The 25,953-nt window shown below is 42.4% G+C and overlaps 9 protein-coding genes and 2 non-coding genes across 12 annotated transcripts; 5 read left to right on the top strand and 6 right to left on the bottom strand.

The window, feature by feature from the left end:
- The first annotated feature begins 174 nt into the window (after positions 1 to 174).
- Positions 175 to 1,060, top strand: LOC117895766 (10 kDa heat shock protein, mitochondrial). The gene is made up of 3 exons (XM_034803640.1): positions 175 to 325; positions 507 to 668; positions 768 to 1,060. Exons 1-3 carry the CDS (start codon positions 323 to 325, stop codon positions 912 to 914), a joined length of 312 nt encoding a protein of 103 aa, XP_034659531.1. The 5' UTR covers positions 175 to 322; the 3' UTR covers positions 915 to 1,060.
- LOC117895765 (39S ribosomal protein L20, mitochondrial) lies at positions 1,055 to 1,736 on the bottom strand. Its single transcript, XM_034803639.1, has 3 exons — positions 1,582 to 1,736; positions 1,313 to 1,521; positions 1,055 to 1,259 (listed from the first exon to the last, which is right to left on the bottom strand). The coding sequence occupies exons 1-3, from the start codon at positions 1,666 to 1,668 to the stop codon at positions 1,103 to 1,105; spliced, it is 453 nt and encodes a 150-aa protein (XP_034659530.1). The 5' UTR covers positions 1,669 to 1,736; the 3' UTR covers positions 1,055 to 1,102.
- A 69-nt stretch (positions 1,737 to 1,805) lies between these two features.
- On the top strand, positions 1,806 to 3,120 carry LOC117895763 (protein-S-isoprenylcysteine O-methyltransferase). Its single transcript, XM_034803637.1, has 3 exons — positions 1,806 to 2,181; positions 2,240 to 2,611; positions 2,672 to 3,120. Exons 1-3 carry the CDS (start codon positions 1,936 to 1,938, stop codon positions 2,957 to 2,959), a joined length of 906 nt encoding a protein of 301 aa, XP_034659528.1. The 5' UTR covers positions 1,806 to 1,935; the 3' UTR covers positions 2,960 to 3,120.
- Positions 3,121 to 3,261: 141 nt separating this feature from the next.
- LOC117895761 (adenosine kinase) lies at positions 3,262 to 5,925 on the bottom strand. 2 transcript variants are annotated; one of them, XM_034803633.1, is made up of 3 exons: positions 4,933 to 4,995; positions 4,374 to 4,857; positions 3,262 to 4,221 (listed from the first exon to the last, which is right to left on the bottom strand). In XM_034803633.1, exons 1-3 carry the CDS (start codon positions 4,956 to 4,958, stop codon positions 3,685 to 3,687), a joined length of 1,047 nt encoding a protein of 348 aa, XP_034659524.1. In that variant the 5' UTR covers positions 4,959 to 4,995; the 3' UTR covers positions 3,262 to 3,684. The 2 variants fall into 2 exon arrangements, with proteins under 2 accessions (XP_034659524.1, XP_034659525.1); XM_034803634.1 differs by lacking the exon at positions 4,933 to 4,995 and adding an exon at positions 5,706 to 5,925 and having other exon boundaries at positions 3,294 to 4,221.
- Positions 5,926 to 7,584: 1,659 nt separating this feature from the next.
- Positions 7,585 to 8,547, top strand: LOC117895767 (40S ribosomal protein S12). The gene is made up of 3 exons (XM_034803641.1): positions 7,585 to 7,631; positions 7,836 to 7,970; positions 8,170 to 8,547. The coding sequence occupies exons 1-3, from the start codon at positions 7,615 to 7,617 to the stop codon at positions 8,435 to 8,437; spliced, it is 420 nt and encodes a 139-aa protein (XP_034659532.1). The 5' UTR covers positions 7,585 to 7,614; the 3' UTR covers positions 8,438 to 8,547.
- On the top strand, positions 7,689 to 7,759 carry LOC117895912. The gene has a single exon (XR_004648985.1). It is a non-coding gene; the product is annotated as a small nucleolar RNA U18 (small nucleolar RNA).
- On the top strand, positions 8,013 to 8,084 carry LOC117895913. The gene has a single exon (XR_004648986.1). It is a non-coding gene; the product is annotated as a small nucleolar RNA U18 (small nucleolar RNA).
- Positions 8,544 to 10,231, bottom strand: LOC117895758 (zinc finger MYND domain-containing protein 10 homolog). Its single transcript, XM_034803631.1, has 3 exons — positions 9,256 to 10,231; positions 8,725 to 9,191; positions 8,544 to 8,661 (listed from the first exon to the last, which is right to left on the bottom strand). Exons 1-3 carry the CDS (start codon positions 10,114 to 10,116, stop codon positions 8,604 to 8,606), a joined length of 1,386 nt encoding a protein of 461 aa, XP_034659522.1. The 5' UTR covers positions 10,117 to 10,231; the 3' UTR covers positions 8,544 to 8,603.
- A 189-nt stretch (positions 10,232 to 10,420) lies between these two features.
- LOC117895764 (matrix-remodeling-associated protein 7) lies at positions 10,421 to 11,224 on the bottom strand. Its single transcript, XM_034803638.1, has 2 exons — positions 11,032 to 11,224; positions 10,421 to 10,956 (listed from the first exon to the last, which is right to left on the bottom strand). Exons 1-2 carry the CDS (start codon positions 11,161 to 11,163, stop codon positions 10,558 to 10,560), a joined length of 531 nt encoding a protein of 176 aa, XP_034659529.1. The 5' UTR covers positions 11,164 to 11,224; the 3' UTR covers positions 10,421 to 10,557.
- A 68-nt stretch (positions 11,225 to 11,292) lies between these two features.
- Positions 11,293 to 12,615, bottom strand: LOC117895762 (cyclin-H). The gene is made up of 5 exons (XM_034803636.1): positions 12,253 to 12,615; positions 11,990 to 12,191; positions 11,706 to 11,934; positions 11,529 to 11,640; positions 11,293 to 11,461 (listed from the first exon to the last, which is right to left on the bottom strand). The coding sequence occupies exons 1-5, from the start codon at positions 12,564 to 12,566 to the stop codon at positions 11,344 to 11,346; spliced, it is 975 nt and encodes a 324-aa protein (XP_034659527.1). The 5' UTR covers positions 12,567 to 12,615; the 3' UTR covers positions 11,293 to 11,343.
- A 4,948-nt stretch (positions 12,616 to 17,563) lies between these two features.
- LOC117895760 (protein embryonic gonad) lies at positions 17,564 to 24,152 on the bottom strand. Its single transcript, XM_034803632.1, has 3 exons — positions 23,751 to 24,152; positions 20,067 to 20,144; positions 17,564 to 18,960 (listed from the first exon to the last, which is right to left on the bottom strand). Exons 2-3 carry the CDS (start codon positions 20,142 to 20,144, stop codon positions 17,866 to 17,868), a joined length of 1,173 nt encoding a protein of 390 aa, XP_034659523.1. The 5' UTR covers positions 23,751 to 24,152; the 3' UTR covers positions 17,564 to 17,865.
- Between the last annotated feature and the right edge of the window lie 1,801 nt (positions 24,153 to 25,953).

Below are 25,953 nucleotides of genomic sequence, written 5' to 3'. Positions count from 1 at the left end.
AATGGATTTCTACTTTCTTTAGGTATTGGCAAACGAATTTTATACGAATAATTGAGGCGTAATTTTAACTTTCGTGTAATTAAATTAATGTACTTAGAGTTTAAGTCTTAGACATACCTACATATGTATACATTGATAGTGATATTGATAACTCTCTATGCGATATTTGTAATGCTGTCGATAGCTGTGCTCTTTGAAACTATCGAAAATTCACTGGTAAGGGGCGCATGGGAAAATATAAATTTTCGCCGGCAACCAACCACACGTGTAGTTAAGACAAGTTAATTTCCCAAGAGCTCCAGTTTGCATTTAAAAAACAGAAATGGTAAGTTAAGTTAGGGATCCAACCGAAGAATACGACAGCCACTACTTGAAGGTGTGGCGTAATTTTGCCCCAGAAGTTTCCACATTTTAGTGAGATTTCGCCGCACTGTTGTGTAACATCACAGATGGGCACAGAGCAGACAAGTACAAAAAACATGAATTGATTTGAATTAATATTGTAGGCCGCTGCTATTAAGAAGATCATACCCATGCTGGACCGCATTCTAATCCAACGGGCCGAGGCTCTGACCAAAACGAAAGGCGGCATTGTATTGCCCGAGAAGGCGGTGGGCAAAGTTCTCGAAGGCACTGTTGTCGCTGTTGGCCCTGGTGCGCGCAATGCTGTAAGTATTTCATAATTAGGCCACATTGTTGATCATTGCTCTCTGTGTGCATGCGTATGTACATTTGTAACGAAATTAATTCGCTTGTGTTCTTTCTAGTCCACTGGCAGTCACATTCCTATTGGCGTGAAAGAGGGAGACCGTGTCCTGTTGCCCGAATTCGGAGGCACCAAGGTTAACCTGGAGGGCGATGTGAAAGAACTCTTTCTGTTCCGTGAATCTGACATCCTGGCCAAACTGGAATAGACACCTCTCGGCGCACCAGTCTCAAAATTCTATGAATTCTATGTTTTATTAGTATGTAACACCACCAACCACAATAAACGCTGATGCAATATTTTTGTTTGCATTTGGCCTTGACCGCTATCCAATAAAAGTCGAGTTACTCCTTACGTGTAAAAAATATATATTTGAAATCCTACTTATGATTTAAGCTAATCCAATTTCAGGTTGCGCAACCCATAGACTTGATTGAAGGCAGAACGTTGCTTTATATCGGGAAATCCCTCAACGGCGGCCCGTTCCCGCGAGATCTTCACCAAAGCCTCAAATGACCTCGGCTCCCAAATGGCCAAGTCTGAGAGCATTTTTCTGAAACGGGAAGAGTATTGATTGCCGATCTACGCGTTAAAAGCACATCTTACCTGTTCAGAAGGATGGAGGTGCGCGTCAGACCCTCCTTAAAGGTTTCCAACCCTACGCCATACTGCTGACAGCCAGCCTCGACGCGCGTCGTCCACAACTGGGCCATGTCCAGCTTCTTCAACTTGCGTCCCTTGGTGGCGTATGCCAAGGCTCGGTGCACACTCCGAATAGCAAAGGAATATACATTGCGAGTGCGACTACGATAATGCTAGAAGAACAAATGCATTAAGTATTCTACATGATTTCTATATTTTACGAGTCCACACACCGCTGCCAATTTGAAAATACGTCTTTTACGCCAAAACTCATCAGGCCCTCGAGCACGCACAAATAGTGGTATGTTCAGGAACACCATGGCTTGATTTTTTCAACAGTTTTATGAATATTTTTATTGATAAAAATAATGTTTTCTATTTTACATAACCCGCAAATGCTGGCATGTGTATCGAAAAGATATATCGATACGGACTATCGGTCTCTCCCAGCTGACACGACTATCGGTATCACCAATTGCCGGTTTATTTACATTCTGCGAATTTTTTCAAGCAAATGTTCTTAAAAACAAAATTTTCCATGATTTAGCAATCACTAAGTGCACAAATAATCGCATAATTTAGTTATAATGTGTGCAAATAGCCAACGCAATCCCGCTCCTGGGACAACCAGCGCTAGCCCGTCGTGCTATGAGGGTCGTCTAAGTTTGTATTGTTTTGTGATTACAGCGACCCTTGTTCTTATCCCATCGGTGCCGCAGATCTACTATGGCATTGTGCCGAACGTATGGGGTGCCGTCTTTTGGGGACCGGTCCTTTACTACGCCCTGATCAATATGATCATACGATTTGTGCTTAGAAATAGCGACTACCAGGTGAGTCATGCCCACATTTTCGAAGTTTTCGTTCTTATCATTATTGTTCCTTCACTAGGTGGCCATACGGGCGTCGTTTCTGGGGTTCGTCGAGGCCGTGAGCATACTAGTCATTTGCTTTGCTCCTTCGTCTTGGCGACAGTTTGGGGTCTACGGGTGCTTTATGGCATTCTTCCATTATTCCGAGTTCCTAGTCATAGCCTACGCCAATCCGCGCACGCTGACCCTAGACTCGTTCATGCTCAACCATTCAGTGCACTATGGGCTGGCGGCGGCGGCTAGCTGGATTGAGTTTGCCCTGGAAGTGCACTTCCTGCCCGAGTTCAAACGCTTCGGATACATTTGGCTGCTGGGCATGGCAATGTGCAGCATTGGTGAGCTAATCCGGAAGTCAGCCATCATCACAGCCGGACGAAGCTTTACGCACCTCGTAAGCCATTTATAAAACAACAAACAATTTTTTTGATTCTACTTGAAAATACTTCAACAGGTCCAAAATGAGAAACACTCGGACCACAAGCTCATTACGCACGGCATATACGCATACTGTCGGCATCCTTCCTATGTCGGCTGGTTCTGGTGGTCCATCGGTACACAGTTCATACTGATGAATCCCATTTGCATCTGTGTCTACACGCTAGTCAGCTGGCTATTCTTCCACGATCGCATCTACGTCGAGGAGTACTCCCTGCTCAATTTTTTCCAGTCGGACTATGTGCGCTATCAGAAGCGAGTGGACACGGGCCTGCCCTTCATAAAAGGCTATCTTCTTGAGTAGCGGCGTTGTAGAGTTGAGGTCAGACACACAAACACACACAAATCACAAACGATCACGAAAGTACACAAATTTCTATCTTATTCTAAGTTAAAAAAATAATCTTTTGTACAGCCGAAAAAACAGCTCATTTACCAAAATAAGTTTACAGATATTTTAACATATCCTAAATGTTGATTTTTTTATCTCGATGTGCGTATGAATATATTGTAGAACTTGTAAAGTATTTCGGCAGACACCGAACCGACCGCGATGTCGGATGCCTCATAATTGGGAAGTTTCAATGAGTCCAAGAAGTCAAAGAATTGAGTTATGCAAAGTGTTGACATGTGGATAGTTCTCTGGTAGCTTGTGTCACTTTTGTTTATTATCAATTTAAATTCGAATATTGCTCTATCTATATAAAACACAAGCCGATTCTCCATCACGTTCCTCCGCAACTGTATGCTTGTTAGTTAGTGTCTTTCGCTCTGTGCATGTTCATGTGCATGTGCATGTGTGAGTGTGTAGGTTAGGTTAAATGTATGTACAAACAATTATCGGTGTTAAGAAAAATGTCTTAGTCACTCTCTTGTATAGAATATTCACTTAATTAACAATTGCAATCTATCTGCTCTTTGCATACTTCCTCTGCCAGCGACCTGTGTACATGTGTACTTTTGTGTTTCTGTAATGTATTTTTCTGCCATTTCGACTCATCCTGGTCATTTTCCTCCTGTGCATCCTCTTTATTCGACAAACTGCGGCTCACCCGTATACGTACAGCCAGGATTCTTGATAATATGTCCAGCAGCGTAGTTACCACATCGTATGCACACATCGAGGGACTTACCCTGCACAAACTGCGACAGAAAACCGCCAACGAATGCATCCCCAGCGCCATTGGTATCGACAATCTCATGCACCGCCAATCGTGTGACCGGAAACTCTTCAACCGAGTCCCGCTGGATGAGCAGCACGGGATCACAGCCCTGCGTTAGTATGGCAATGCGAGGTCGCGCCGGATTCAGTTTGTCCAGCGCCACCAGACGCTTGCCAATCTCGCGCAGATCCTCGGTCGGCCAGCCTTGGGCCGTAGCAAAGGCATGCGCCTCTGCCTCATTCCCAAAGATGATGTCCACATAGGGCATGACGGCCAGAAGCGGTGCCATGTAAAATTGTGATATGAATGGTGCGCTGAGGTTCATTAGGAACGGTCGCTGCTTGGCAAGGGCAGTGGCGGCCACTTGCATTATGCTGGGCGGGTTCACAGTGAGGAAGAAGCCCTGCCGGGAAATGCAATCAAAGTGTTATATTAATATATTATTAATTGGTCTAATCTAATCTATCTGGTCACTCAATTGAGTAGGACTGAATTGACTTCCTTCCTGTATTTTATAGATATTGCATCGACTCTATAATTCTACATTGTACTCACCGAAATATAGTAGTACAAGGCATTTTCTACCAAGGTCTTGTTGAGGGGTTGATCCAAATGGTCGATGGTGAAGTTGTTGGCCGCCGCCAAGTTTGCGCATAGCGATCGATGTGTGCCGGTGATGAGAACAGCGCAGGTACCCGTGGGTACGTCCTTCTTGATTTGATAGTGGACGTCCAGTCCAGCGGACCTGGCCTTCTCCATTAGTATATCGGCATACTCGTCCTCACCCACGCAGCCAAAGAAGACGGCCACCTTCGGCTGCCCCAATATCCATTGGGCAATGCGCAGGGAATTCTGCACAGATCCGCCGGCCAGGAACTCCGCCTGGAAGCCATCGACCAGCTCCCGATAGATGGGCATGTGTCGCTCCTCGGCCAGGATGGCATCGTCCTCATTCATCTCATACTTCTTTAAAAAGTCCATTGGCACACTGGCGGAAATGTCCAGCAGTGGATTGCCACATCCAACCAGAATGCCTTCTCTGCGTTGGATAGAATCAAAAGGATTAGTTTCATTGCGGAATCAACCTGAGACATCCCTAACCGCCACACCCAACCTAACGGTGCTGCTCCGATCCCACATGTTTCTCGCTTGAAGGGCCTGTCACTAATGCGACCAATTGTCAATTAGCAATTCAAATTCAACGACGACGTTGCTTAGCACCACAATCGTTTGGCGATGAACCCTACCGATAGCCCCCTGCTCATAGCAGGAGTAAGAGTGGTCTTCCATATATTAGGTACGCTTCGAACTCCATTTATTTTTCTATACTGATCGCAGTTGTTTGGACGCCAGTGTTGGGTATCTGACCAATTGGAACTTCTCTCTACAGAATCATGCCACTCACGATAGAAATTACTTCGAATCAAAAACCCACCATTAAGCATTTCATATTTATGTGGACTTGTTTACGCGCCTTCGACTGTTGTTGCTGCCAAGAATGTGCTCCTCTTATCAGCCGTATAATTCGGAATAAAAGGGCAAACAGCGCCCAATACACACATATGTTCATGTACATATATTTGGTTTATTAATTCATTCATATACCTTTGGTCCTCAGCACCGTCCCCCATGTCATGCGGGTCAACAGCCATCGAATATAGAGATAACGACACCGAACATGCTCCCACACACACAAAACCCACAGAACACGATTTTCACATGCGGCTGTACATACATTTTCGGCAATTAGATATATGTATATATGTACACATGTATGTATGTACATATGTATGAATGTACAACGCATAAGAACGGAAGGAGAGCACATGGTGCCTTTTTATAATACAACTTTTAGTCTAGTCTTCTACAACAACAACAAAAACTTACTGCAGCGTGCTTGTCATTTTATTGTTGGATTAGCTGCCTTCTTATGTAAACATTAACGAGTTATTGCACTTTTGAACTAACAGCGTGAGCCTCGTGTGCGCTTGCAAAGCTATCTACCAATCTATGTTATTATATGTAGATATTTGACCAGAGAAGATTTATAGACAAATTGTAGTTAATCTAAGGAAGCGCGAGCTGCGCTGCTAGCTCTTGAATTTTGGATTGTTTATGTTGTATCGATATGTGCGATATTTTTACCCTGCAAAACATTGGTATCGATGTGAACGCTTATGAATGGGAGTAAATTTTAAAAATAATGAATTCCACTCAATACTATAATGAAAGAAGTTTTCCAATTTTATATAATTACGAACGCAGTTTTGAATTCTATACTGGCGGCGTCAGAACTTAGATGCGTAAAATTTTCTTTCGACAGAATCCGGGATGATATTCCCATACAAACGATAAGAAATCAATCCTGTTTTTTGTTCGACAGAAAATTTTGCCGCTACAATTTTGCAGTTGAGTACTTCGATCCGCAGAAAATATACCAGAAAACCAGCCGATTAAATACTAGAAATACCGCAGCGAAAGATACAATAAATCAATGTTTTGTCGACGGAAATAAGAAACACGAAAGGAAACAAGCGTAGGAGGGCTAGAAAATAACATTAAATTAAGACGATTTGAAACTTATTAATGCAATCAAACGTTTATTGTATTTCTGTCCCGCTGGCAGGAACTTATCCAACAATGCGTTGCATTCGAAGGAGATCGATAGGCAAAATACTGGATTTGGCAGTATTTTTTGGAGGTTGTCAGGTCGATAGGCGAAGGGGCAAGGTGATCAACGGTGCCGGTGAGAGAGAGAGGGGAGAATTTAAGAGAGGCTCGAATATTGCGGGATCCACGAGCCAGCTCACCCACACACTCAAGAATTCCATGCCATGCCCTTGAACTTGGTTCAAGGGCAATAGAAGAGATGGGATCAGCTGCAGCGAGGGGACTGCATAGGTCAGCTAAGCTGACAATGCAGGTAGTTGAAAAATAAACATCGTCAGTATTAGAGCGTTTTTGTGTGTGACCGTGGAACAGCAAAAAAATCGGAAACAGATCGGGAAAAAGGAAAGCGGGACAATTTAGAGGACCTATTTTTTTGAACCTAAATATAAAGTGAGTCCAGTAAAAAGGGGAAAAATCATTTTGAATATTTTTTACCATAGGGATTCATTGAACCGGTTGGCCTCCCGCATATGTGCAAAAATTCCATTCCCCGGCCCGCGAACAACATTTCTTAGCAAAATATATTGCACAGTTTGCTAGCAAACGTGTTTTCGGATCTGACTACTAGGCTATAAGACAAATGTATCTTTTTCGAGCTGTTAGAAACATACTATCGAATACCACAAAATACCATCGGCTGACTTTCTAGATTAGTACGAGTATGAGTACGCCGAGTACTGCCCGGCGTACACACGCTAGAAAGGAGCTTGTGCGCGACAACATTTCTTATCGGTTCCATACGCCTTATCCTTGATTTTTCTAGCGGCCCCTTTTTTTCGATCTGAGTGGTAGATAAAGTGGTTAGATAAAAAAGTAATTACTTTCCGGCGTGTAACACAAGTGCTTCACGTGTTTTAATAAGTGGGTTGAGTGGGTTAATTGAGTTTTCCCAGGTGCATTTAAGGTCTTTTTTGAAAAAGATTAAGTATATTTCGGTATTTTTTGAGGGTATTATTTTATGGACAAGTCTGCGGTCACGCTGAAGGTTTCTTTCTTTCCGGTTGTTTAAAGGTGCGAATGTGTATAAAATTTGGGCTGAATTAATTTGACGGTATTTGTGGCATCCTAACAAATAATCTGTTTTTTATATATCATTGCAGTGAAGTGAATCCTCAATCGCTAAAATATGGCCGACGTTGATGTGTAAGTCGACACTTAATAGGTCAAAATTGAAGTTTATGCCTTTGCCCGCCATTTGGGTTTCTGATGAAATTAATTGGTCCGTGTTTATGAATTTACATTGATTATAAATTCTCCAATTACTGACAAATCAAGGCTAAATGAAGTTTGCCGTGCTGTTTATGTTATGAATAAGTAATTTATTGTTTTATTGCCGCATTATTGCAGTGATGTGCCCTCAGCTGCCCCCGTCCTCGATGGCGCCATGGACATTAACACTGCTCTGCAGGAAGTGCTGAAGAAGTCTCTGATTGCTGATGGTCTCGTGCATGGCATCCACCAGGCATGCAAGGCCCTGGACAAGTAAGTGGACCAAAATTCCCAAAACTGTCTTTCCCACGAGTGTCTCTGATGAAATTAATTGGTCCGTGTTTATGAATTATCCATTGATTAAAAACCTTCCAATTGCTGAGCACATGTCCGCCAGCCGGGTTTCGCCAACCCCCTCGCTAGCCCATTAATTCCTTTTCTAACCTATTTTCACATCCATTTCTTTGGACAGACGTCAGGCCGTTCTGTGCATTCTGGCAGAGTCCTTCGATGAGCCCAACTACAAGAAACTGGTCACAGCCCTGTGCAACGAGCACCAGATCCCCCTGATCCGCGTGGACTCGCACAAGAAGCTCGGCGAATGGTCCGGCCTGTGCAAGATCGACAAGGAGGGCAAGCCTCGCAAAGTGTGCGGCTGCTCGGTGGTGGTCATCAAGGACTTTGGTGAGGAAACACCCGCTTTAGATGTGGTTAAGGACCATCTCAGGCAGAACAGCTAAACCATATGCTGTCCCCTGTCTGTTGAATGAGAGACTACGTGAGAGTTTTTTATGCTGATAAAAATAAAAACGTAAGAAATCCGTTAAATAAAAGAAATTGACCCTCTTTACATTTTTGGAAAGTTCTCTTTAACGCAACTAGATAGAATAATGGAAAATAGTCAAATTAAGCACTGTCCAGGCAGGCAGTTTTGTGCTGTGGCCAGTCCTTTAGTTGGCACTCGCTGCAAAGTAAGCGCAAGGGGATTATAATGAGAGCTGATGGAGAATATAATCACACGGCTTACCGTGAGCAATAGTGAACCTTCTTGCACTTGGCGCACTTCTTTTTTGCCTGAGCCTGGCAAGTTGCGCACTTGTTTATCTGCTCTTCTGCTGCGGCTTCGCCGCCGGCCCCAGAATCCGGTTGAGACTTTGGCTTCCCCTCTTGCAAATTCAGATCGTCTATTTTCTGCTCCAGCTCGCACAGGAGCTCTGTGCCGTAGGCAGTACTTAAGCGGCTAGCCAGGTCACAAATCTGCTTCTTGTCCATGCTAAGAAACACGGAATCCTGTGCCTGGGCTATCTGATAAAAGCCGCCTTCGCGATCAACCTCCTTGATGAGGTCGTTTTGTATTTGGGGCAGATCTTCCAACAGAAGAGGGTGCGACTTTGCCGACGTATTGCCGCTGAGGGTCAAGCGGCTAAGGAATTGCTTCAGCCCAATGAGTACGGGCAGCTGATCCAAGAGCGTTTCGTGCATTAGACCCAAGAGCTGAGGAAGATTGGAAACGGTCATTCAAAAAACTCATGGGGAGTGGCACCCTCCCAGTCTTCACCTTTGACAGCTGCTTGCAACGCGCCTCGTTCAGCTCGTAGTTCTCCATGATCTGTGGATTAAGAAGCAGCTGATGCACACAGAACCAGGCCTGTGCCTCGGGCTTGACGATCTTGGCGGCATCCTCCACATTGGTCCACTTCTCGTCGATAAATTTTTGCAGCCCCTTGCTGGTCTTCCGCTGCCAGGGGCGGAAGCAGAGCACATCCACCATTAGCCAGGGGATGTCGTGAGAAAACAGTAAGCGACGAGTGGCGCTCAGGTGAAAGAGCGAAACATTGTCGGCCAAGTAGTTAAGAATGGAGATGCAGCGCAGGCCGATCTTGTATATGAAACTGCGTTTCTGGCGTTCCAGCTCGGTGAGTACAGCCTCATCAACGTCCACCTTTGACTCGTTCTCGTGGTAGCCCATGCTGACTAGCCCAATCACCTGGGACACTGCATGTCCACAGTAGTCGATGAGATCCAGCACCGATTCCTGCAGCGTCTCGCAGCCACTGGGGTGATAGAGGCACATGTCCAAGAGAGCCACCAGCGCCGCCTCATGGTACATCACCGTGTAGATGAGAAACGTGGCCTTGGGATTCGGGTCGATCTCCAGCAGAAGCGGTAGCACCCGAGTCTTCCACAAATTCACGCAGTAGGCCTCGTGTATCAGCAGGCGAAGTTTATCTCGTGAAATGAGAAATTCCTTGACCTCCTCCTCACGGTTCTGAGACGCCTCGTAGGCCGCCTGCTGGCTCAGCTTGATGACCATCTCGTGCACCTCGAGCCACTTGCTGTTTCCAACGTCGCGCACCTCAAACCCGCGAATACTTTCAACGAAAAAGTACAGCTCCTCGGGATAAACAAAGTTTACCATTTTTTTTTCCTTATGTTCAAAAGAAGTTTCTTTCTAAATTTGTTTCTACCAACTGTGATCGGGGTTTTGCTTGTGACTGATTTTCTCAGTAGGAGAGAGGAGGTAGGTCCGTTTTTTTGGTTACCATGACAGGCAACGGTTGCTAGGATTCTGTATTATAACAGGAAATGGAGTTAAGTAATTAAAATGCGAAAGTCTTGGCAGGCCTTGCCATCGTTGCAGTCAAAAACAAATTCGGAAAATTTGTAGATCATTCCATTCTTTATCCATCAATTAGTTTGGGTATTAATAACTAAGGAACGTGTTTGGCAACTAAGATGTAAATTTAATCTAAGAATACTTTAAGTTAACCGACTAAATTAAAACAAGGAGACATTCAAACATAGATCACACAAGTTTCTACTTTCAGGTAAGCTGAGCATTCCTCTCCACTCGGGGAGCTTAGCGATACAGTCGCACTTGTTCGTCGAGATCCTGTTCGCTGATTCGATCCTTGAGATTCAGTTCCGCCTCTTGCTTACGCAGCATTTCAAAAATGGCCGCCAGCTGCTCCCTCTCAATGCGACGCTCTTCCATGATCTGGTCGGCTGTTAGGGCCTTCTCGAGATTGTTCTGCATATGTTTGGTCTTGAACTTTCCCATGAGATGACTGTAGTCCTGGCTGGGTTGGTGATCCTCAATGAGCTCAGTGTCGCTATCACTTGTACGCTCCTCGAAGGCCTCGTCGTCATCCAGATCCAGTTCGTCATCATCATAATCCTCGTCCTCAAGATGCTTCCTCAGCTCGGAATCGTCTTCGTCATGCACTTCTTCGGGACCCAGCCCCTCGTCCTCCAGCTCCTGCATGCCGTGAAAATATGTTTGTAAGCATATTAAAGGATATTTTCATGCGCTGCAGGATTTTAGGGAACTCACGTTGTTGTCCCTAAAGAAGTTTGCAAAATAAAAGGCCACCAGAACGCAGAGTAGGAGAGTAGTCAGGGCGATAGAATAGTGACCGGGTAGACCCAGGAAGAGACCGTCCAGCGATGACAATATTTCGTGCATTTTCACCTGATTTTGTTTATTTTTAGAGTTTCTTCTTGAGCCAGAAGTGTGCCCACTCGACGCGAGCGAAAAGAAACCAAAAAATATACCAGCGCTCAAAAAATTAAAAAAAAAATCGATAAATACATATTTAGTTTTAAGGTGATATATAAATAAAATCAAAAAAATTCAAAATATATCCTATTGGCTGGTATTCATTGCGGAGGTATCCGAGCTCACATCAGCAATATGAAAAGAGGCATCTTCAGCGGGAATATCGTCCTCATCAGTGTACATTCGACGCAAGCGCTCCTTGTATCTGTTGAAGGATTGACAGATATTTTAGGAACTTTACTAATAAAAGCGGCCATTCATGAAATTCATACAGTTCACTGTCTGGGTTGTTTGCCTGATTGCGGCACTTATCCAGCTTCTTTTCGATGGCTTTTACCCTATCACGATCAGGTTGCTGGTACTGTTTGACCATGATACGGATTTCTGTGGAAACAAATGTACATTTACAGCAATTATTGGGATAAAAGCTCGTCAGAAGTAAGGCTTACTTCGCACTGCATCAATAAGACCTGGCAGCTTATCCCGCGCAGATACAAACAGTAAATCCGTAACATAGCTGTCCAAATTCTCCTGTTCTCGGCTGGCCGCATGCAGCACAGCGGCTAGTCCGATCTGCGAGGGTGTATGCAACAGGCATGCATCCGTGTAATATGTGGAATCGACGAAGCTTTCAATATGCGGACGTAAACGATCCGGATTCTGCATATTGCTGCGAGTCTGTGGCAAAAGGTTAGATGGCCATGCCCTTTACAATGTCATTTGATTTTCTCACCTTTATATCTATAAGGAACCCCTCAATGGGTCTGAACGGGTTGTGTATAGTGAGGTAGTAGTTCAGTTGGCCAATTAACAGCAGCTCATTGGACAGAACAATGTCTGTGGCTTTGTTCCGATCCCCCTTGATGTTGTTGACAAATTGACTTATGGACACGTTAAACTCCTCCACCTTGCAGGCAACGAACACACAGGTGGCCCTGTGAATAAAGGCTCCCTGATTAGACAATTCTTCTTTTCATTTAAGTTGCGCATTCTCACAGTATTTCCTTGGGATGATAGTCCATTGGCGTATTGTTCAGATAGAAACGCTTAAAATAGTGAAACGCGGTGCCCACCACACATTTGGGCATGGGCGGATCGAACCGACGACAAAAGTCAAACAAGTAGACTTCATATTGTTTCAGCAACAGGCGCTCCTCGGCCGGCGTCAAAAAAAATTCCTCCAGGTCGCCATCCTGACATTCGGATTCGTGCTCCTCAATGTACTTGGAATTCTGCTCCACTCGAAAGCCCAGCAGCTGTGCCTCATTAGCAAATGTCCAGGACTTTTTCTGCGAGCTCACAGGATACATTCTGCGCAAAAAATTTAATTTTCAATCAACATTAGGATGAGCCCGGACTTATCGATAAAATATACTGCCTGACCCTCAAAAATATACCCTCTCATTATCTAAATATACCGTAAATATGCCGAAACGTAAACAATTCTAGATTTTGATATTCTATTTAATAGTATCAGCTGGTTAGGACTCTCAGCACTAAAACTAAAACTATTTTATCCGATTGCTGCATCAAATTTCCAATAGGTTGTCTCATTTTTATGAGTTTCTTTTAAAAGGTTGCTGTCAAGAATAAAAAAAAATATATGTTTATCTCGAAGTCGGTATTTTGATGAATTTGTTGGTACTTTCTGCCTGGAATCATTTAAATTCAATTTATGTGAATTCAAAAGTAAATCAATATAGAATTCGTACGACTTTTTGGCCACAATTCCCGACTATTTTAATTTGTTTTTAGGCTACCGGTACTCGCTTATGTCTTATGTACCGGTCTTGTGTAATATAAGCAACAATTTGTGAACACTGGAAAAATTATCATATTTCGTTTTTAATATTTGAAGGAATTTATTAAATTAACTAAGATGCCTAAGATAACTATATCTGAAAATATGATATCGGAAAAAATGAAACACACAGAAGGAGGCGTTTTCGAACCCACAAGTAGCCACAGTAGCGGGTATTAAAGTTGTGTCGCTTAAGAAGCGTCTCACACGTCCCTTCTCGTTTAGTATATCCTTAATATGAAAGCTATTGGTTTTGCTTATTCGAAACAGACAGACGGACGGACGGACAGACATGGCTATATCGACTCGGCAATTGATACTGATAAAAAATATATACATATACTTTATGGGGTCGGAAACGTGTTTACAATATACCCTATTTACTCTGCGAGTACCGCGTATAAGAAGGGGGTTTCTAGTATTGGGGGAAAACGACAGCTGTTCAAGTGATTTTTAACTTACAAAAATTGGTAAGTTGATCAAATTAAGTAAATTTTGTACAATGGGCTGGTTTCTCACAGGTGAGTAAAATGTGTTTGTAAGTTTTGAATGAAAAAATTGACCTCATAATATGGTTAATGGCTACTTTTTAAACAAGTCTACAAGTCTGACGAAAATTTGTCTTTGAAGAGGCTTACAAAGTATCTGGTAGCTCCCGGAAGCATTAAACTGAATGGATGTTGTATTGTAATCATTTCTTGATCAAATGTTTTAATTGCGCATCTGTGCGTCTTCGCAGATATTTAAATTTTCATGATATAACATAAGGTTTAAAAATTCGGATTCTTTTGCAAGGGAAACTCAGTGACCAAGTAAATTAAATTATCTCGGAAGACCCTTTGAAGACTTTTGAAGACAATTTCTTAACAGCTTTTCGATTGCGTTGAACAATTTCACGAAAAACTTGAAACAAATCTAAGAAAATGTGCAGATTGGATAAATTTGTGTACAATCGTACAATTAAAATAAAGTTGCATTGCCTAACATATTCCCATCATTTTTTATACCCGGTACTCGAAGAGTAAATAGGGTATATTGTATTTGTGGGGAATAACGGTTGTATGTAACGCACAGAAGGAAACGTTTCCGACCCCATAAAGTATATATGTATATTCTTGATCAGCATCAATAGCCGAGTCGATTGAGCCATGTCTGTCTGTCCGTCTGTCCGTCCGTCTTGTTGAGCGCCTGGATCTCAGAGACTATATAAAAGCTCCAGACTTCTGTATGCTCACACTGTTACAAGTGTATTTCAAAAATGAGCCCCGCCCCCTTTCGCCCCCTCAAAAGGGCGAAAACCTCCCAAATCTACAATTTTGAAGATAAAAGAAAACTAAAAACCATTCCGTAGGGAATGATATCTATCAGATCACCAAATTGGGATCCGATTGGAGCATTATTATAGCCACAATGAAGAAATTAATTAGCAGTGGCCAAACCCACCCCGTCCCGCAGCTTTTAATTGTTTTTTTTTCACATTTTTTCATGCCTCTGCCTCTACCGCGAGTCTGTAGTGTGTGGGTCTAGGGAAGGGAGCGAGCTAAAGGAGCGTGTTGGTGTGAGAAGTGTTGTAGATTTAGATGACAGATGAAGAAAATATGTAAAAATTTGAGAAAACACCGCTAAGGTGCAGATGTGGTACTGAGTGCCGGGTATAAAAGTTGTGACGCGTAAGAAGCGTCTCAGACGTCCCTTCTCGTTGTTTGATAAAATTACAAAAAAAAATATACATTTAATATTTAATATAAATATAATGTCGATTTTAATCTAAAGAAAAGGCATTGCCCATTTTGTCAAAATACCTTCCTCTCACTAATTTTTTTTTTTTTTAATATAATCGCTACAGCGAAATTGGTTGGTCGCAAAAAAGAGTTGTTTGCCGAACGAACACAGAAAATAATTGATTCCTCTCACTAATATGAAATCATATCCAAAAAAAATTATATATTTTCGTTTGAAAGTTATTAATTTTTGCAACAAAAAATGGTCAAATTCCCCGTAGTGCAGGGCTAGAGCCAGGCAGAAAAATTGGTCTGCAAAAAAAATTCGTATCTTGATATTATATTGTCTTTGGCTTTGTAGTCTTTGACTACATACATACATATGTACATACATACATACATATGTACATACATACATATGTACATACATATAACCAAGCATCGCCATTTTTCGGTAAAAAAATTAGCGCGAACCTGAAGCGAAAATTGTCTCAGTTTTGGGTATCTATGTATGTCACAGTATGTGTACATATATGTATATAAATGTTCGTATAAATGTATGTACATACATATGTATGTATACAGATGCTCTTCCATCTACATGTCAGGAAAATGATTATGCGCGTGCGCGACAGTCAAGTTGGGCTGAGATGGATTGCCGTCGGCAAGACCGTCAGACCGTTTGACTGAATGACAGTTAGTGGACCTTAGGCCTTGGCTTATTGCCTGTATCTAGTTACATATCCAGAAGGAAGCCAACTGCTCTGCTCTGAGCGTACTTAAAATTCAATTGAATCTTGAATTATTGCATTGAATTTCATTGTTTGTAAATGCTCGACCCGCTGTGTGGCTCCGTAGACTGATTTCATTTTCTCCGTGCCATAGATTTATTTATTTTTGTCATTTGATCGAATGCTCAAAGTTCAGCAGTCTTAAATCGTCACAAAATATTGTGATGATTATTGTTGTGGTTATTGTATTACATACTCATAAGAGGGACCACGAGAGGTGGGTGGTCTACAGTTGCACTGACTTAGTATTACTTACTCACCTGAATTAAAAAGACATGCATATCCACTTATAAACGAGCAGACACATAGCAAATTTAATAGAAGTACGATATGCCTTGTTCCATCCGTAGTCTCCTGTTTCGCTGATCATAATCAACGACACCAATAAAACACATTGCGAAAGTATCTGCAACAAGCATCTCGTATACGACAGAGCACTTACATCCATACATATGTACATCTGTATGTACATATTCTGCCCCTGGCTCTGTCTCAGTCAGAGGCCCCTGGCTCTGGCCACATCTTCCGAGCACAACCCGATTTGGCCACATTTGTTGTGAATAAATGCATTTTAAAAGCATATTGAGCACGCGAGTCGATGTTTTATGCTCAAGATCTCCGTCTGAGTGGTTCGATCTATCTGGCGTCTGTAAGACTATTCCGTGTATTCATTTTGCTTAGATTATTATTTCTGTTAAGCGGCTACTGTGGCTGCCTCGGTTAATTGTGCGTGTGTAGTGCGATTATTCCGCTTTGTATCTCACTTTGTCTCACCGTTCTCAGGGGGCGTGTTCCGAGAGATACTCTCACACACAGATACCGAGCTGACTGACTGAACAGATGTGCCAATTGCCACTCGAAGCTTAGACACTAGACACTGAGGTGAGCCAATCAAGAGAGTTTGTCTCTGTGCACATGGCTATGTGTGAGATATAATTATATTGTACAATGCATCATTTAGATTTGTATATGTATACATACATATATGTATATGTATATAGGTATTAGGTGTCTATGTGTTGAGTAACAAGTGCCAATATTTGCATTTTCATTGGCTTTGCTATTCGAGTTCGCTTTCTAATTCATTTGATTTCCATCTACCTCCACAAGTCTTGGCTATCCCACTTAGTCTGTGCAGATTGTGTCATCTGTTCAGGGCTGTCATAATTACATTTATATAGTCAACATCTACGTAGCCTACCTGACATTTGAAAATATGTCAGAAGCCTGGTTATGCAATGAATAACGCATTGACTGGGAACCTGGCTCGCTGCGGTCAGGACTTGTGTTCGCCTCTTGATGGATATACACGTAAACACAGAAGCCATGACAGTTGAATCGAAAACTTACTTACATATACATACATATCCCTCAGGAGCATATATGTACATACATAGATACATATGTACATACATACATACATATGCTTGTATATTGAACAAATTTCTGCTGTAGATGGTCATGGAAAAATTTGGTCATGTGTCAATTGAAGGAAGCTTTTTATGTCAACCTCAAGAAAGATAGAAAAAGAGAGCTAAAGGAGGAAAAAAAAAATTAATTTTGTGTGTTATTTGGAAAAATTATGGTTAGTAGGGGAGTTTATCAAGCAGCGACTAAAAAGATTCTCCACTCTCTTGATAATCTTTTCTTCATAACTTTTCACTTTAATTTTACTCTTCTTTTATGGTTTATACATTGGCTTAAGATCTAAGCAAATAAATTATTTAAAAATAATAAAACAAACAAAAGTTCAATACGAAAACAACGTTTTAATCTAGAACCTACAAGTTAATAACTAAAAATCTTTACACATAAATTAAGAAAAAACAACCGATATGTGGAATAATTCACATTTAATGACAATCGTTTGTAAATTTGTCTAGCAAGTATTATTTATTTATTTATATCTAATGTATGTATGCATATTTGTATGAATGTACATACATATGTACATATGTACATATGTACATATGTACATATGTATGTATGTATGTATGTGCATAATACGATTGTTCATTCTCTTCTCTAAGCAGCTGTAATTGAGCTAAATAAAAACAAAGTAAAATTTATATTTGTACATAATTTCACTGGCACCAAAATGATGAAGATAATAGGGGTTTTCTGTGTTGATTTCCTCCTGGTTGTGGGCTGCATTGACAATATATTCAGGAGATTCTGATATCGGCACCTCGATTCTGCGTGGACCCTTCTTCTGGAGGATAGAATATCTACTCGAAATTGTCTTGGCACAGGAACGAATTTACAGTCAATCTCCAAGTCGTATCACGTCTATCGTTTATCCCGTCAGGGTTTGGGAGCGCACAAGAGTAAGGTCGAGGGGCGTGGATTTTCTGACAAGGATCGAGGATTCCTCCAGGAAATGACCAGCCGCTGCAGGCTCGCTCAAACTGGGACTGTTCGAGCCAGGCGCCACGGGACTGGCTGGATCTGTTCGCGATCTCAGCGATAGATCGATGGGTTCGTCCAGCTCCGGACTGCTGGCGGCCGGAAATAACAATTCCGACTTGAACTGATCCTTAAAGATGGGCAGTGGGGGCACCCCGGCTGCGAGGAGCACTTTCGGCAGGTGGCTGAATGGGGCAAAGGAGCTGTAGAGCGGCTCCGAGTGACTACGGAAGATCTCCAGCAGCTCTTGGTGGCGCTGACGCTGCTGCTGCGCCGCCAGGTCCGCATCCGGCTCGGAGGAGGTGGGAAACGGAGGATAGCCCAGTCGCTCACTCAGCTTGGCCATCGCTGAAGGGGTGCTGATGACGCCCGTGGTGTTGCCACTCAGCACACTGGTGGCCCCATCCTCGTTCGGATCGCCGGCCGAGGATGCGCCGGAGTCGCTGGGTGTGTTGCTGAGGCGGGATTCCAGCTTCAACTGCCGCTGGTGATGCTTTTGGTGCTGCTGACGATCGTTGAGATATTTGGCCGCCTGCATGAATCCGGGCAGGCTGGTAGAGGCTGCGGAGGAGGTGGATCCTGCCGGACCCAATCCCCCTATTGTGGGGGAGCTGGAAGTGGCTGACTTGATGCAGGGATTTGTCTTGTCCTGGTAGGTTTGCCGCGCCTGATGGCTCGCCTGCTGCAGGCGCGCGAGCTGCTCCAGATTTGCACTGCTTACACCACCCACGCCTCCTGGTCCGCCTCCAGCAGTCCCGCTGGCTGTCCCCGCCGTGCTCTGCTGCTCCTGCAGCAGACAGTGGATCTTGAACCAGTTGGAGCGGCGTCCGTAGCGAGAGCCGCTCTTCGACATCCCCACCAAGAGGCACTTGCGCAGGCGGCACGCCTTGCAGGCCGTGCGGTTTTTCTTGTTGATCACACAGTCTCCGTTGTGCTTGCAGCCGGCTATAGCCGCTATGTTGTTGTAGGTGCGCCCAAAGAAGGACTGCAAGAGGTGGGGAGAGAAATATTTTATATGAGTTTCTTGTATCTACACAAACGGGAGACCTCTGCGAGGAGATTTGTGAACTACTTCTTCGTCCAATATTTTTTGTTTCGCGGATACAGCCTATTATCTTCTTTAAAGATGTCTCTTATGGCCCCTGTTCTGACTCCCTGCCTAAATTACATTATTAGATGCTTCCTTAAAAAGAAAAATTACTTATATTAAGCCAGTCAAGACAATCGATTAACTGATCTTGGTCTGCCTGCTCCTTACTTATCAAGGACTCTGTAGTGGCTCATTGGGTGCTCTTTAGGTCATAGCAGCCTAACAACTCTTTACAATAAATGTCACATTTTTGCCTGTGTATGCAGCTGTCTCCCCCTGTCGAAATTGCCTCAATTATCGCGCGTTCATAATGTGCCCAAGTGCTGATGAGGAAAGCCACAAAAACGGAACAGCAGAGAATCAAATAAATCCCCATGCACCATTTATTGTATCGCAACTCTTTTTTTTCATTGTTTTCGGGCTGGTGCCGTGCTGGTTGCCGCCTCACGGCGAAGTTGATTTTGAAGTTCAACTCTGAGTGGAGTTGAAGTTGAGCCGAGTTTGATGGGTGTCTGGGACCTTTGTTTTCGAATGCGCTGACTCATCTAATATGCATGTAATTTTTATTTGATTGACTGCAGTTTACATTTCTGCTCGCATTGGGGCTTACCTAGCTCTATATAGATAGGTACATACATATGTACATATGTATGTATACTCGTATTTCCCTCTCTCCCTGATAATTGCTCCAAATTTTGCAGAAATATTCCCATGCCATTTGAAGGCTTTTGCTTTGTGCTTAGGTGCGAACATGTGTCTACCTTAAGTCAATTAAAAATCGATTAATCTAACGAATTGAATTTTAATTATAGTAATAAGGTTTTCGGTGAAAAGTAAAAGCTAAAATCGAGATCATTTTTTGCACATTTTGTCTACTTGTACGAAATGTGCGAAATCGCAGCCACCGTGTTTCTCACAATTGTCTCGGGTAATCCCCATAAAATATCCATTTGTGGAAATATTTCTCAACTAATGGAAGGAATGGTCGGAAGAGTACTCACCTTACAGCCCTCGCATGTGAATGCCCCGAAATGAAAACCAGCCGCCGGTTCGCCGCATACTTTGCACAGCTGGTTCATCTACAAATATAATGTGGTTATTTCTAAGGTTTACATATGTAGGTTTCTTTATACTTAATCATTATCGCGTGGATTCTATGAGTGTAATGCTGACGTGCCTTCTAAATCTTTTAAACTTGTGGCCGAAATCCTTACTTGATACACTTAAATCTTTGTCGGCTTCTTTTCGTTTGTCCTTGTTAACGATGGGACTTAGTATGTCTTTTTTTCTCCTCTCAGATTTGACAACAACAATAAAGCCAAAAGCCACACCAAAAGACAGTAGACGAAGAGGCATCGACGTAGCAACAACAACAGGCATAACCGATGACCCACTGCGTTTCTCTTTACTTTATTTTGCATTCTTTTTCCTTTTTGAATTCTCTTCTTTTTTTTTTTTGCTACAGGTCGTGGATAGAAATTGAGGTATGCAGCGACCGGTTTGGGCTTGTACCGTCAAAGTTTCGGTGGCGGCAAAGTCAGACCCTGCACCTTCAACTCCACCTCTCTTCATGTCCCTATGACCGTGACTGCGACTGCCACTGCCACTGCCCCCTCTCATTCCCACAGAAGGCTTCACGCTCACACATCTAATGTATGCATGCTGCGACTTGTTTTGTCCGCTCATAAAGTTCTTAAGGTCAAGCAAAAACAAAAGACCACAACAAAATTACGAAAATCTGCGTCAACTATTTGATGAGCATGACGAATCTCGGGGAGGGATTGATTTTGTCATGGTTACACTCGCACAATACATTGTGAATTCTTTGACATTTTTTGGCTGTTAACGTGACCTTAAAGTACGTGAATGTGGGTCATCATGGATCGTCCCATTTTGGTTATCAGTATCACTCTATCGCATTGAACTCTCAAGAAGCAAGGACTCTCAATGAGTCGTATCCTTTGCTACCGGCAAAGCTCTGCGATACTAGTATCTTTCTACCCATCACCCCCCCGCCCCCCACCCCCATTAAGTTCCAACCTTGCTGGTGCACGATTATCTATGGGGCACAAAGTGCTCAAGAGTTTCAGTTCTGGGCCGCCGTCGCCTCTCAGGCTCGAGAGATTGAAGATTTTGTCCATCTGACGCTGGTTTTGCTGCTTTCTGGAAAAGTGCACCGCTGTGCCGAAAATTGTCACGGTTTCGCTCGCGCCTGTCCCCAGACCTGGAGCTCGCTGTGAAGGTGCAAATTTAATGTTTGCCAATTTAGCAAGGCTCTGCTGTCACCTTTGGTGTCCATTAGCGAGCGTTTATATGCAAAGTGTTGGGCACTGGCTGGCTGGCTGGCTATTGGTTGGTGGGGAGCCACGGAGCCACGGAGCCGCGCAGCCAGAAAGAGTCGGAGCGAACCTGGGGTTAACCATTATCACAGAAGCAGCATCACGTTGTGGCACCACCTGCTGGGCACATTTCTAGTTGCAGTTGCAGCTCCTTCTGCCACTGTCAGCCCTCGAGCCGGACAATGTCGAGATATGGACACCTAAGCAAACACTAGGTCGGAGTAAGGGGTACACCAAGTATTGAGAACTGAAATACATAGCTTTAGGTCTACATGAAAGAGAGTAATAAGACTGTTACACCGAATAAAGGAATAACTTATGTATGTATATGTACATACATATGTACGAGTAAATACATTTACTTCGTTATAGCGTAGGTGAACTTTGAGTTCTTACATTTGAGTTTCTTATGATTTTCCGAATGATTCTACACCAATTGCCTGTCTCCTTGCGACTCATCTCAATATAACTAAAGCATATTTCCACCATAATTTCCAGTAATTTTAGGCATATGGAAATGAACCCCCACGAAACCCTTAAGTTTCAGATTTGTATCCAAAGGCGGCTTCAATACTCTTGGCACTATCACGGCGACGGCCAAGGACGCCAAGCATAATATGTTAGTTACGAAACCGGACACAAAAAAGGGTTCTCCAGAGATTCAAGATGTCTAGAATGGTCTCATTGCCAAGGCTAATGCATCCTGGAAAATACCGATCCGAGTCGTTTACAAGGGCACCCACAATTCCCATTCCTCAAACTGAAATGCTAACTAAGGTCATTAAGGAAAAGAGTTACGCAGGCAGAAGTTAGTCGGTACCCTTTGCGGGAGAAATCTGTGCAGTAAACTCAACTTTTATGTACATCAATTGTCTCGTTTTTAATTGGATTCCACATGTGGCACTCGGAATTCATAAAGAGATTCCCATTGTTCATCTCTATACCGAACCTAAGCGATCACAAATATAAACAATCCCCAGCTGCCAGGCTTATCGATTAAGCCACATTTAAACCAAGATTAATGTTACACATTCGACTTGAACAAACAATTAATTAAAAAGTATCCGTATTGATTGTAAGCCAAGTGGATGATTGTTCAGATCTAATCTGCGGAGATCTACAAAATGTTTTCCGAACCGATACGAACCGAACGGGAGGAGCGAGGAGGGTTGAAGCAGCTTAGACAATAAGAACCAGATAGGTTGAATGTATGTAGAGATACATTCTCAACAAGCTCATCAAGTTGCTGTTGACAGACCCAAAATGAATGCACAAAAAGCAGAAGAATTTTGCTCAATAAGAATAATAAGCAACGGGCAAAAAAATGTGTCCTTAAAGCAAACAAAATGATGGACAATGCCAAATCAGATAAACAGCTACAAAGGGAGAAAAGGTGTTCAAACAAGCAACCACGATTGTCTAAAATATTTTGAAGCGGCTACAAAATACAACAAGAATCAAGAACCCTAACCTCCTCGCCTCTGCTCTCCTGTGATCATCTCCCTGGCCAGACAATTGCCGGTAATATGCTTTATTATTAGCCCTATCAATGGGGTCCACTCCACTGGAGACAGATATTCCGAATATGCAAATCCACTCAGCAGTCACACGCTCTACTTTGAATTGTCTGCTTCCTTTCGTGGCCTCCCAGCTCGGTTCCGTTCCCGGTCTCCGGCCCTTTTCTGCCTGATTGCCGACAGCAGTTGGACAATTAAGTGCTGGAATACATTTCCCAGCTTCTGCTAGGCCGTACTCCTATTGTAGTAATTTTTTGACACTTGATCGCACAAAAGGCAATAACATTATTAATGAGCATGTCAATGAGCTTCTTTTGTTTCGGGTGGCTTCTCTACTACTCCTTTTTCTTTAGGTGCACAAAATCTGTATTTTTTTGCTAAGGACTTATGCTTTTTAGAGTGGCCATAGGCGTAAAGACAGCCCATCATCAGTGGTCCACTTGGCTTAATCTAACACTGTACCACGACCAAGAAGTTCTTTTCAATTGTAAGTATATTTATTCACTTTGATTTAAAGTCCAAAATGGAATGGATCTAAAGATGATAAACCTATTTATATCTAGGAGAGTTTCAGGGCTTCTGACGCATTTATTTCAATTTATTGTAATCATTGCAATATTGCATTTTTTTAGGTCTTTGGCTTATCTTAACTCACTATCTATCTACATACATTACTGATAGATGCTTTTATGGTATTAAAATTTTGCAAAATGCTTTTGATTCGATTAATTATTATTATTATATCAACAGCAGATTTTGTACATTTTATTTCCATTGCATACATATATACATACGTACATATGTAAATACATATATGGTGCATATTTACCTTTTAAAATTGGATATTTCCCAAACTGCATAAATTGTAGATCCCAAAAGGTACACTGTATGTATTTACTTAGTAGTATATGTTTTTAATTTCACAGAACACTTTGAATGAATAGCTTTCTTCACAAAATCGATGATATCTGCATCTTTAATTGATTATACATATATGACCATAGCACGTTTCATAGCACATTATTGGCATTCATCTTTGACATACATCATTGATCCGCCTAAACGGTGATGATGTAGCGACGGCACTCGAGAGACTCACTCGCAACACTCACGTGGCGCACATAACGCCGAAGAACTTTGCGATCGACGATGCTTGGCAGCGTGAGTCCAATCCGAGACTGAATAGTCGTCGTCGTTCTGAGACTGAGATGGGCCCGGTCTGGTCTGGCCCTGGCCTCAAAGATCACACCAGCCAGTTCCTGTTTTTGAACAGCTGCTCTTCTGCTCCTCGGCTCTGCTCTGCTGTGCTCTCTTCAGGCACATCAAGAGAGAAGAGCACTTTTGTGATCAAAATATTATCAATATTCGGATAATACTGAAAAGGCAGTAAACCTGATAATAATATAATATATTACTCAGATATTCCGAAAAATATGTTGTAAATATAATTTTTAATATTCTAAATCATGCGGAGTTCTTATGAAATTATTAAAACTGCACATATTAATCAATTCCAGAGGTATTTAAACTTACTTAACTTACGTATAAGATACATTTGTATGTAGTTAGCAGTTTTCAGAAATTAAAAATTGGGCACCAAGGCTGAGAGGAAACCAGCTAATTAATTTTTAAGCAAGATATGTCCGGATATGTACACCGGACTCCAACATCTTTCGCTCAGTGTATTCTCTTGCCCAAGTCTCTCTGCTTGGTGGTGCGTGCTCAACTCTGGTTGGCTGATGCCACCGGCACGATATGTATGAATGTGTGGAATGGATTTGTATCTGTATATGTATGTTTCGTTCGTTTTCATTGATTCGTTGGCTGTTGACTACACACAGTACTGTTATTATTTATTCTGCTTGTGTGTGCGTGCGAGAGTGTTAAATTCGGTTTGGTTTTTCCTTTATATAAATATATTTATATATTGTAAATGTGCCTTTTTGTGTTTGTACTGGAGTAGTAGACTCTAATGTGGCAAAGAGGTGGGCACATGGTATCGAAGTAATACCCGTCGTTCAAGCCAAATAAACACAGGGAGTATGTAAACAACCAACAAAAAACAACAGAAAAACATCACATGAAAGCTCGAACACAAAATGGTGAAAACAAGTTTCCCGCCGAAGTCTTTGGTATTTGTAGGATTTTTAAATGCTAGCTATTACATTTGTATGATTTTCTGTGACTTGCGAAGACTTGCGGATGATGTATTTACATGCATTCATTTAAGATGGTACATCAAGTTAAATAGTAAAAACTTTAAAATTCTTTTTTGCACGATAATAATTAACAGTTCCAAATTATTATTAGTTAATTCCCTATTACTCCAAAATTAATTATATCGACCACAAAACCTATTCAAAAACACTATCCAGATGTAACGACATTTGACATTTGACATTTTACTTTTTTCTACATCTTTCATCTACATCTACATTCTCGCCACCCACCCATAGTGACGCAAACCCAATAAGGCAGAGTAAGCAAGCGAAAAAGAAGACAACAATAGGCAAGCATAGGAAAGCTGCTGGACGGGGTGGGGGTAGCCACTGCCAATGAATTTCTTCATTCTGGCTATAATAATGTTGCAATCCAATCCCAATAGATATGGCCATTTCCTACGGACTTGCGTTTTTAGTTTCCTCCTATTTTCAAAATTGTTGATACAACAGATATTCGCCCTTTGCTATACACTTTGAAACACACTTGTATCAGTGTGATATCACAGCAGTCTGGAGGCAAGATTCGGTGGCTCTAGCTTTTAAAGTCTCTGAGAACTAGCCGACAAACAAGACGGACCAGACGGACGGACTATATCGATTCGGCTATTGATGCTGATCGCTTGGGGTATATACTATGTATAACAGGTATACAAATTCAACTTAGAGTCCCCTATAAGAACCGTAATACATTTTTCCTCGATTACCGCAAGCGGTGGTTCCAAACAATTCCCATTCCCGCAGAACAATCAACGCGTTTTCATATGTCTAATTGAATTCTCTTGTCATAAGCCAGATCCGTGCTTACGAGTA

Source organism: Drosophila subobscura, chromosome J, assembly GCF_008121235.1.
Source record: "Drosophila subobscura isolate 14011-0131.10 chromosome J, UCBerk_Dsub_1.0, whole genome shotgun sequence".
In the NCBI taxonomy this organism is placed as follows: Eukaryota; Metazoa; Arthropoda; class Insecta; order Diptera; family Drosophilidae; genus Drosophila; species Drosophila subobscura.
This window is presented reverse-complemented; position numbering and strand designations above follow the sequence as displayed.

What these genes read in the sequence shown, in the direction of transcription:
- LOC117895766 (XM_034803640.1), top strand. An exon ending in GCCCTGGTGCGCGCAATGCT is followed by an intron (nt 669 to 767) that starts GTAAGTATTTCA and finishes TGTTCTTTCTAG; the next exon opens with TCCACTGGCAGTCACATTCC.
- LOC117895765 (XM_034803639.1), bottom strand. Translation starts at nt 1,668, where the DNA reads ATGGTGTTCCTGAACATACCACTATTTGTGCGTGCTCGAGGGCCTGAT. An exon ending in GTATTTTCAAATTGGCAGCG is followed by an intron (nt 1,522 to 1,581) that starts GTGTGTGGACTC and finishes TTGTTCTTCTAG; the next exon opens with CATTATCGTAGTCGCACTCG. An exon ending in ACCTCCATCCTTCTGAACAG is followed by an intron (nt 1,260 to 1,312) that starts GTAAGATGTGCT and finishes TTCCCGTTTCAG; the next exon opens with AAAAATGCTCTCAGACTTGG.
- LOC117895763 (XM_034803637.1), top strand. Translation starts at nt 1,936, where the DNA reads ATGTGTGCAAATAGCCAACGCAATCCCGCTCCTGGGACAACCAGCGCT. An exon ending in TTAGAAATAGCGACTACCAG is followed by an intron (nt 2,182 to 2,239) that starts GTGAGTCATGCC and finishes TTCCTTCACTAG; the next exon opens with GTGGCCATACGGGCGTCGTT. An exon ending in GACGAAGCTTTACGCACCTC is followed by an intron (nt 2,612 to 2,671) that starts GTAAGCCATTTA and finishes ATACTTCAACAG; the next exon opens with GTCCAAAATGAGAAACACTC.
- LOC117895761 (XM_034803633.1), bottom strand. Translation starts at nt 4,958, where the DNA reads ATGTGGGATCGGAGCAGCACCGTTAG. An exon ending in GATCGGAGCAGCACCGTTAG is followed by an intron (nt 4,858 to 4,932) that starts GTTGGGTGTGGC and finishes TATCCAACGCAG; the next exon opens with AGAAGGCATTCTGGTTGGAT. An exon ending in CCTTGTACTACTATATTTCG is followed by an intron (nt 4,222 to 4,373) that starts GTGAGTACAATG and finishes ATTTCCCGGCAG; the next exon opens with GGCTTCTTCCTCACTGTGAA.
- LOC117895767 (XM_034803641.1), top strand. An exon ending in GCATGCAAGGCCCTGGACAA is followed by an intron (nt 7,971 to 8,169) that starts GTAAGTGGACCA and finishes TTCTTTGGACAG; the next exon opens with ACGTCAGGCCGTTCTGTGCA.
- LOC117895758 (XM_034803631.1), bottom strand. Translation starts at nt 10,116, where the DNA reads ATGGTAAACTTTGTTTATCCCGAGGAGCTGTACTTTTTCGTTGAAAGT. An exon ending in GTTGCAAGCAGCTGTCAAAG is followed by an intron (nt 9,192 to 9,255) that starts GTGAAGACTGGG and finishes AATCTTCCTCAG; the next exon opens with CTCTTGGGTCTAATGCACGA. An exon ending in AAGGTTCACTATTGCTCACG is followed by an intron (nt 8,662 to 8,724) that starts GTAAGCCGTGTG and finishes CTTACTTTGCAG; the next exon opens with CGAGTGCCAACTAAAGGACT.
- LOC117895764 (XM_034803638.1), bottom strand. Translation starts at nt 11,163, where the DNA reads ATGCACGAAATATTGTCATCGCTGGACGGTCTCTTCCTGGGTCTACCC. An exon ending in ACTTCTTTAGGGACAACAAC is followed by an intron (nt 10,957 to 11,031) that starts GTGAGTTCCCTA and finishes CACGGCATGCAG; the next exon opens with GAGCTGGAGGACGAGGGGCT.
- LOC117895762 (XM_034803636.1), bottom strand. Translation starts at nt 12,566, where the DNA reads ATGTATCCTGTGAGCTCGCAGAAAAAGTCCTGGACATTTGCTAATGAG. An exon ending in TATCATCCCAAGGAAATACT is followed by an intron (nt 12,192 to 12,252) that starts GTGAGAATGCGC and finishes CTTTATTCACAG; the next exon opens with GGCCACCTGTGTGTTCGTTG. An exon ending in TCTTATTGATGCAGTGCGAA is followed by an intron (nt 11,641 to 11,705) that starts GTAAGCCTTACT and finishes TTGTTTCCACAG; the next exon opens with AAATCCGTATCATGGTCAAA.
- LOC117895760 (XM_034803632.1), bottom strand. Translation starts at nt 20,144, where the DNA reads ATGAACCAGCTGTGCAAAGTATGCGGCGAACCGGCGGCTGGTTTTCAT. An exon ending in TCACATGCGAGGGCTGTAAG is followed by an intron (nt 18,961 to 20,066) that starts GTGAGTACTCTT and finishes CACCTCTTGCAG; the next exon opens with TCCTTCTTTGGGCGCACCTA.